Below are 9,486 nucleotides of genomic sequence, written 5' to 3' on the forward strand. Positions count from 1 at the left end.
GCTTAGAAAACAGAAATGCCCCCCAGAAACCCAGAACAGCCACTGCCAATGCACCTTTCCTTTCAACTGTGGTTGCAAATTGCAGCCTGACTGCACAAATGATTTGTGTCTATTCCCTGCTCTGTCCATGTGAACCTTCTTGACATGCCCTGGGCTCCAGAGCTAAGGACTACCCCGCTCCACCTTGGCCTTGACCCATTTTCAGAGCCCAATTCACCCTGCCTGGCCAGTTAGGCTCTTGACCCCTAGTGACCTGAGTGTTAAGAATATGACACTTGGTGGGATAAATAAAGATCATCTGATTGAGGCACAGGTGAGAAGAGCAAGGACTGCAATTGATGTTGCCTTTTGGGCAACTGGATCCTCAAATACCCTCTGGATGCCTTATACTGAGCCATTCAAGAGACTTCCCGGCTTCCTCTCCTGGACCAAAGGCTCAAAGGAAGGAGATGGCAACAGGAAGCGAGTTAAGTTCTATTTAATCTGATGTCTTGAGCTTTGTCCCGTATAACCACAGCCTTTCCCTTTACTACAAATCACACATGTGGCTTGCTGCCTCTGCCTCACAGGGAGGGTTGGGCAAAAAATGCCATAAGAAAAGAACCAGGAGCCCCCTTTAGGGTCAGCATGGGCAAGGGGGGTTTGGAGGGCTCTCCCTCTGCATGCAAGCCCCCACTTCCTCAGCTGGCATCCCCTTAGGTAAGCCGGAGCATCAGACTTCTCAGAGAGTGGTCCAGCCTTGAATCCAGATTTTGTCAGAAAATATGTGGTGTTAGTGTTTCTAAAGCTTTAAAAGCTGAATTGCATCCCTCAGCATGGAAGAACCTCATGGAAGAGTTGCAATCCCCAGGCCTGCAATGGCATGGCCAGGGTCATGGGAAGGGGGACTTTGGGGAGCCGAAGAAGAAGGGAGTTTCTATATTTGATAATAAGGGGAAGGCTGAGCAGAAAGGAACCTGAGTATTTGAAATGAGGAGACAGTATCAGACTCCAACCTGCAGGGTGGCAAGAAGCCAAGAAAGAGCCCCCTGCCCAAACAAGAGGGCAACCAGAGGGAGGTGCCTCAGGCTAGCAGTGCTGGAGCCTGAGAGGGCCACTGGTGCAGCCCTGAATCCTGCAGGGGTTTTGTCCTGGGGCTCCACTTTGCCTCCAGAGGACTCCAAGCAGGGTCCCCGAGCAGTTGGGATGATTTCCGGAATCCAGCCTGTCGTGTTTTCCACCAATTCCTATAGCACAAGGAAAATGGGAGAAAATGGGTAAAGGCAGAAGCCCCTGCCACTCATTTCCTTTACTCATTTTCAGCCCTTACTTGCTGATCCCCAGTTCTTGCAGCCTCACAAACTAGCTGGGAGACCCCCACCACTCCATAGTCCAGAGCAGCACCAGCCCATCTTTCTGCTCCCCAGACCCTCTTTCCCTGACCCAATGTTTCCACCTTTGTCATTCACCTGCTTCCTCCTTTCTTTTCCAAGCTTGGCCCAAGACCATCCCATACCTTGCCATCCCCAACCCTGAGAAGATGCTGTCTCCTGGGACACTCACATCAATGGTCTTTATTATCACCATCTGCTGGGCCTCCTTGCAGGCTTTCTCAGCCTTTTTAATGTTCTCTGGGGTCCACTCAACATTGTTCATGGCCATCATGCCCTCCATGGGGCTGCCATAGGCAGGGGCAACATACGATAGGTTAGGGTCAACTCAAAGCTTTGACAAAATGCCTTCACATTTGTTAGCATCATTTCCATGTCAGCATAAGCCAAAAGGAGTGCCTCACAACTCAATAAGACAATCATGAATTTGGTAGAAGGAGAAATTGCAAGACTCAGACGAGAATTTTTTAAATTGAAAAAGAGAAATTCCTGGCTCTTTAAAGAAGTAGTTCTTAATCTGGGAGCCATGAAGTCCAAGAAGGTGGATGGAGTGACTTCAGGGAAGTCACTCAGTAAAGGCCCTGAAATTGTATGTGGAATTGGTGTGTCTGCACAGATGTGCATTTTCCTTGGAAACCCTCACCCCTAAATAATTAAGGGTCATTACTTAAAAGTAACAGGAATTCTTAATCTCAGGAAACAAACTGAGTGTTACTGGAGTGGTTGGGGGTGGGAGGGATGGGGTGGCTGGGTGATAGACATTGGGTAGGGTATGTGCTACGGTGAGCGCTGTGAATTGTGCAAGACTGTTGAATCACAGATCTGTACTTCTGAAACAAATAACGCAACATATTTTAAGAAAAAAGAAAAAGAAGAAGATAACAGGAGAGGAAGAAAAGGGGAGTATGTCAGAGGGGGAGACGAACCATGAGAGATGATGGACTCAGAAAAACAAACTGAGGGTTCTAGAGGGGAGGGGGGTAGGGGGATGGGTTAGCCTGGTGATGGGTATTGAGGAGGGCACGTTCTGCATGGAGCACTGGGTGTTATGAACAAACAATGAATCATGGAACACTGCACCAAAAACTAATGATGTAATATATGGTGATTAACATAACAATAAAAAAATTTAAAAAAAAAGTAAACAGTCTTTGATTGAGTCAGGTAGCACATGAGAAAAAGGCAGACAGAGAATTTGTACATGAGTGATCTAACTTTTAGAGGTCAGTTCTTATCTGCTTTTCTGAATGGCCTTATTGATATGGGGGGAAAAAAACCCTATTTGGTCTTATGTCAGAGCTTTGAGAGTTAGACACTGATAGAAGCAGGTGTTAGGAGGGCAGGAGCCAACCAGGCAGCCCACTGAGGAATCCTGATCACTAATGTAGGAGGTAGTAGGTGGTCTTCCTTTTTCTCCTTCTCCAGTCCTACCCAAGACCCCCCCTCCCCTGCACATACTTGAAGGTCTTATCTTCCAGGATGACTCACTCTGATACCTCCTCCCCAAGCTCATGGGCCACGTAGATGATGTCAGGGTACCCCATGCAGCTGGAGATGTTGTTTCGGGGATAGTAGAAGAGGAAGATGAGGCACATCTCATTAATGGTGCTGGGACCCCCCTGGGGAAGTAGAGAGGGACAGGGATGGAACACAAAGTCACAAAGGCAAACAGAGTGAGGGGAACAAGGCGGACGAAAATAGTGTAAGTGGTCATTCTACCAATGATGCTGTTTTCCTTTTCCCTTAACCTACAACCAGCTGACTGAATGCTCATCTACTTCTTACCCTCCCTTTCCTTTCACCTCCTCTCCTTCCAATTTGTGGACAATCATTGATATTATTTCCAAAGAAATAATACCTGCCCTGTCCTCTACATTTCCCTGGCCTCTGCTCTGGTTTGAGAAGACAAGATTGTTGAGAAGATGAGAGAAGATATTGAGCTTCCTGAAAAAGTCACTCCCTTTTGAGCTTCTCCAGGATTCCTCATCTCTACATGTCTAAAGCTGGACCTACTCAAATATGTCACATGTTCAGTTCACCATAGTAGGGCCTTATGTTTTTTCCCTGTGAATCCCCTTTTGCACTATTCCCATTTGTCTCTTAACGTATGTATCACTTTCTACCTCACATAATAATAACATACATGGCTGTAGTTTCTTCCTCAATAGCACGCAACCCCTTTGGAATCCTATGAGCACTGAACCACTCTTGACATACAAAAGGGGTGGGGTTCCTTGTGACCATAACAACAACAGCTAACTCTAATTGAGCATCTACTATAAGCAAGGCAATGATCTAGATGTTTTACATAGGTTAATCAATTCTTACAACAATTTTATGAGGTACTATTATTAGTTCCTATATGAATTAGGAAACTGAGGCACAAAGAGATTGAATAACTTGTCTAAGGTTAGAAAGCTAATGACTGTGTTGATATTAGAAACCAGGCATGGAGAACAAGAGTCCATGCTCTGGGTTACTATAACGTGCTTTCTGCCCATGGTCTTAGTGGGTCAACGACAGAGAAAGTAGGGAATCCTTGTACCCATCTTAAAATCACAGGGATGTAGGGGCATGAAAAGCCCCAGGTGAGTGGATAACACCATTGGAGGGAGAAAAGGGCTTCAGCTGGAATAATCAGAGTCACTCTATAGCCAAGGCCAGGGATGGGCTCTATTCTGAGGTCACTGTGCTTGACCACAGTGGGAAGGGAGGTACTTACAAAAGTCAAGGAGTCCCGGTCCAGCGTCTGGTAGTGACATTCCACCAGCAACTCATCTCCCTATTCAGAGTGAAACATGAAGGCTGAAAGTAAGACACAGAAGGACTGGTACAGCCTTAGAACTCTCTTGGCTGACAGTGAAGACCTCTGATCCTGCCTCCCCGCCCCAACTCCAGTCATGCCTCCCCGCAGGCTCCCACCAGTTTGATCTCTGCTCGATAAGGTAAATCTCGAGTCTCCTGCAGATTGAAGTCATAGGAATCGTCTTTGCAGATTGTTCGGAGTTGTGCTCCATTTCTAGAGGGAACGAAGCAGTGTATGGGCTCATGCTGGGGGGACAGGTTGCCCATAAAGCAGAAAAGCTCCTCCTTCCATATAGTCTTATTCCGACCACCTCTACTCTAGGGGTAGTTCCAGCTCCTCCTACTCCCAGCCAAGCATAACCTTAGGCTGCAGAATAAATAACTATCCTCAAATTTGTTCCCACATGCAGATGGGAAAGCTTCAAGTCCATGCCTTCCCTTACCTGTATTGCACGGCCTGCAGAGCACGGCCAGCCAGGTGGGTGTGGAGCAGGTAGCCATAGACCTGTATGTCAGGCACTGGGGCCCCATTCATCTGTGATGGGGAGGAGACACATCTGGTTTGCTTAGAACTCTCATCTTGCCCTGTTCCTTGATTTGCCTCCCTTAATATTTGACACCTTCTTCATATGACGGACAGGAGCCCCTTTCATTCTTACTGGGCCCTCATGGACTCTCTTCCTGCCCCACCCCCCAGTCCCCAAAGCCCCAACTCCTTCCTTCCCTTGCATGATCCAGGTTAGCAGTTTTCCTGAGCACCGGGTGTAGTTATTCTCCAAGTCCCGGGCTCAGGGTGTGTGTGCTTATGAACCAGCCCAGATCTGTGATGGGAAACAAGGAACCTCAGGGAGGATGTGCCTCCCAGCTTCACCTCTTCAAACTTCTCTGTCTTACACAGCCCATAGGACAGGAAGGACTCCGCGCCTGGGGGTATGAAGTGGATGGGGAAAGTGAAGAAGCCCAGCTGGAGGACCCCCATGTCATATTTGCGCAGCTGTGCAGTGTAGTATAATCGGATGCCTGAGGAGTCATACACACCTGGGGCAGAATGGAACAGTGACAGAAGACAAAAGAGCTGGTCACGATGTGAGATCAAGAGGCCCAGGAAAGCTGGGACAGGTGACCTGTGACCAAAACAAGCCAGCGTGCATCCCACAGCAGCTTCCCAACTCCTAAAAGAATCAACAAGCTGCACCAGCTCTTCCTCCATAAATGCTCTAGATGCTCACCAGGAAGGTTGTGAAAATTGCTGTAATGAATCTCCAGCCGTATCCACTGGGGGTCTAAGGGGGTCCCAATAGAGACCCCCACATCATCTGGAAACTGGTAACTCTGTTGGATGGAGGAAGATTTGGCAGCAAGAAGGGCTGGGTGCTAGGTGCAGGGACTGGGACCTGCCCGTGTTTTCTGGCCCTCATCCCAGACCTCCCCTGTCTGCTGGTCTGCCATCAGTCAGTCCAGCAATCCCAGTTGCCTGACACCATGCACCCTACCCCCCCTTAGCCGCCTAGTTCCCTCATCACAGGACTCACTGTGCCCCCGACAGCCCAGCCCACGATGACCTGTGAGCAGAGGGAGAAGGCAGGGTCAGCCCCATAGCAGTCACTGATGCCCGTGGGGAGAACACTGGCATTGCCACAGGCATACACCAGGATGTGATGCACCATTGTCTCATTGTGCTCGAGCAGCTTGGGCTCAAACTGGGTGAGAGATGGAGGCAGAGCGCAGTCAAGATCTTCTATGTCAAGTCCTATCCCCGCCCATCCCTTTTACCCCAATAAATCTATACTTATTCCCCACTTCTGTGTCTCTTTCTTTTCTGCTTGTTCTGTTTTTCTTCCCCAACCCATCACTTACCCCCACTTTGTCTGACTTCTCTCTGCGCCCCCACCCTTTTAAACTCCTCCCCTGAGTGCACAACATATTAAATCTAGCCACGAATACCCCCAAGACTCCTGGTTTCCCCTTAATAACATCACCAGTCCACTATGTCTGAGCACATGCCTCACTGGATTCTCCTCTAGAGAAAAAAAATGGCTCCCACATATTTGTTAGTTTTTGTAAGATCAAAATTTGAAATAACTCAACTGTGAAAAATCAGGTGGCCACATTGGAGTTCCCTTTAGCCAGACTTCACTGAGCTGACAGCCCTTGGCCCTGTCCCTGCAGTCTGAATTTCCTCCTAGGCCATGAGCACGACCAAGGTGGGGCTTATACTTTGCTCTTTGGAAACACTTACTAATTGATGACCTTCATCAAAATCTTTGCTGCATTGTGGGGCTCCGAACAGTGCTGGGAGTTACAGTTCTGGGCTCAGGAAAGCATGAAACTACCACCCCCACCAAATCTGACCGGGCCCCCATGTTCTCCCAGCTACTTCTCTCTGGCTTCCTCTCAGCAGTTAGCCAAACACCATCCCTTCAGAGTTGACTGTGCCCACTGCATTGCTCAACTGCCTTAGCAGTGTCCGGTTCACTGTACCTTGAAGATGTGATGCTTCTTGCTAACGACGGGGAGAGGGAGGAAGGTGCAGGCATATGTGGTATCATCCTCTGGAATGAGGAACTGGAGAAGGACACACAGAGGATGAGCTGGGTTGGAAATGAGGCTCTCAGAGAAGACAGGGAAGGGACAGACCAGCTTGGTGGTCCTCGGGCAATTACAGGAAGTCATAGTAACATCAATTCAAGGAACGTACTGAGTATTAGGTGCAAGAGGAGGGTCTAGATTGAGTGGGAAGATGGGAAGGAGGCTTGGAGGTTGCTGGGTGGGGTGGAGGACTCTTACATCAGTGATCTCCAAGTCATGGATGACGGTATCCTCAGGGACATCAAGGTCGTCAGGATGGACTATTTGTAGCAGGAAGATGGACTTGATAAAAGTACGGTCCCGATCCAGCTTCAGAGTGTCATCCAGGCCGTAGGTGGCCAGCACCTTTATGGTGTCACTCTGGGGGGTGTCATGGGCATTGAGGTGCTACTGCCCGCGAGCAGCACTTTGCACACACCCACACACAAGGACTGACACAAGCCACTTGCTCATGGCTACACAGTGGAATGGAAAGAGCTTCCGACTCGGGGGTCGGAACTAGTCGGGTTCTAGTTGTACTTCAGGGGCCAACTTGCTGAAAATATTGAGCAAGTCACATTCCCTCTCAATGCCTGTGTCCACTCTAAAGTTCAGTGAAATCATGCAAGGTTCTTGGAGAGGGGAATGAGAGGAGGGTGGGGTGGGTGCTTAATCTGTAGGGAATCACCCTGTGGAGGGCTTGTGGATTTGGAGAGGGGGCATAACTGGGGCAGTGCCCGGAAAGGTAGCGAGGGAGAGAACCCCTGAGAACTGTGACCGCTGCCTGAGACACATACACGTTCTAGATCGGGGGGTGACTCCACATCCCCAAAAGGAAAAGCTGCTTACGATCGAATGCTTTTCTTCCCTTACTGTTTTACCGTAATGTCTTGGTCGTGAGGGTCACAGGAGCGGAAGGGCCTGGAGAAGCGCATGGTGGTGTAGAGAGCATCTTCGGTCAGCCCCTGCAGCTCAGCATCCTGGCTCCCGTCCTCCTCCAGGGTGTCTTCATCCACCAGGTGCTGATCCTGGGGTCCAGTGAAGTCCAAAGAGTAAGAATAGGAAACCCCAGTGGTCATGACTTTGGAGAAGCTGGCGTCCCTTTAGCAACCCCAAGGTACTGAATTAGCAGAATCCAGGTCCTTTATTTTGTAGTTTGCTCTTGGGACAGAGCATGACATCAGCGTGGATCCCCGGGACAGAGGGATGGACAGCGTCTGCACCACTTGACCTTAATTTACTGCTCCCGTTCCAAATCCCAAGTCCATAAATCCTAGTGTTCCTGCATCTCCAGCCCTTGAAAGCTCACTGACTCTCCGAACTCTACGCTGTTTGTCCTCTCTTGTGGCTCATAACACTGACACCCTGCCATATAAATGCAGTTCCTATGGGTGAGATTCGGAGAGGTGGCTGAGCCGCTTTTCATCTGAGGTAGTAATCATCCACCTCATAGTGAGGCTGTGAGGTTTAACATGGAAGGATTTTGGAACAATGCCTGGTTGATCAAAAGTACATAACAATTTTAAGGTATTATTATTGTAGCTGCTGTGTGGTTATTAGACCACTTTATGTTGTGGTCAACCTGACTGAGCTTAACAGAAATTAGGGCTAAAGACTGGGTCTCAAATAGCATTGACTCTCCCCCATTGTCCTGCATTTAGTGGTTCAGGACTCTTTCAGTCCAGTGGTACCATTCTTTAGCACCTTAGGGCCACACAGCCCAGAAGACCTATTTTGAAACCCTCCGGTGGACCATTTCTGTAGGGAGAGGTCAGTAGTCAACTGGTGTTCTGGGCATGTTCCTGGATAAGTTTGGAAAATGTGGATCCTTCCTGGACTCAGAGCCATCCTCAACCAGCAAGAGACCTTCATCCTTGAAAGGGAGACACCCTCAGACTTACCGAGAAATAGACGTTGCCATCAGGCAGGACTCCTCCAACAACCAGATCACTCCCCACTCTGGTGTAGCGATTTGTGACACCCAAGCCCACCCAGCCAGTTGTCCGGACCTGCAGCTCAAAAGTGATGATCTCAGCCTCAAGGTCAAAGTCCCAGCGCAGGAAAATGACATTGGAAGGATCTAGGAACCTGGAATAACGCAGGCGAGATGTGGGGCCAAGGTGTTTGCCTTGGGAGGGGGCCGCCAGGGCCGTAAGTAGGAGAAGTCTGAAGAGAAGGGCACAGGTCATGGCATCCGGGGTCTGGAGTATCTCTCCTACAGATGGACACTCAAGAAGTATGGCTTTATATGTGCCTCTACCTGTGCCAGGCACCGTGCCATGGGGGAGGGACCGACTGGGGCTCTTCTGATCTGATTATCCTCTGGATTCAGAATGGTGCCACTTACATAACTCTGGAGGCGTGAGGTGCCCAGAGAGGGTGCAGAGCAGATTGCTCTTGCCCTGGAGCAGGGACCTGACATGAAATTCTCAGGAGTAGGTCATTTAGACTCTTCTACTCCAACCCCATGCCAGGGTCCTCCCTGGGGTTTGGGTTTTTCCCTGCTTTTCCTTCCTTGTCTCTTTCTCTCTCTCCCTTTCTGCACCACCCCCCACCCCCACCCCCACCGTATCCTTGATGTCCTTACTGAACACTCTGCTCTCTGGCACCTGCCCCCTGCCCCAGCTTTTATGGGCATTTTCTATATCTGGAACTGGGGCATAGCAGGGGGTAGGGGTGAGACTGAAGACATGCAGCAGAGGAAGGAGAGAAGTTTCTGAGGGGGTGTTCAGGGAAGGCTATG

The 9,486-nt window shown here is 49.4% G+C and overlaps 1 protein-coding gene across 1 annotated transcript; it reads right to left on the minus strand.

Moving 5' to 3' along the window:
* Window positions 1-983: 983 nt before the first annotated feature.
* LOC112810893 (putative DBH-like monooxygenase protein 2) lies at window positions 984-8,932 on the minus strand. Its single transcript, XM_025854766.2, has 13 exons — window positions 8,645-8,932; window positions 7,625-7,771; window positions 6,963-7,124; window positions 6,657-6,740; window positions 5,708-5,875; window positions 5,405-5,507; window positions 5,047-5,213; window positions 4,619-4,710; window positions 4,293-4,389; window positions 4,093-4,152; window positions 2,859-2,989; window positions 1,543-1,657; window positions 984-1,226 (listed from the first exon to the last, which is right to left on the minus strand). Exons 1-13 carry the CDS (start codon window positions 8,930-8,932, stop codon window positions 984-986), a joined length of 1,857 nt encoding a protein of 618 aa, XP_025710551.2.
* Window positions 8,933-9,486: the final 554 nt, after the last annotated feature.

Source organism: Callorhinus ursinus, unplaced genomic scaffold (assembly GCF_003265705.2).
Source record: "Callorhinus ursinus isolate GAN/ISIS: 27379988/994484 unplaced genomic scaffold, GSC_fseal_2.0 scaffold12, whole genome shotgun sequence".
In the NCBI taxonomy this organism is placed as follows: Eukaryota; Metazoa; Chordata; class Mammalia; order Carnivora; family Otariidae; genus Callorhinus; species Callorhinus ursinus.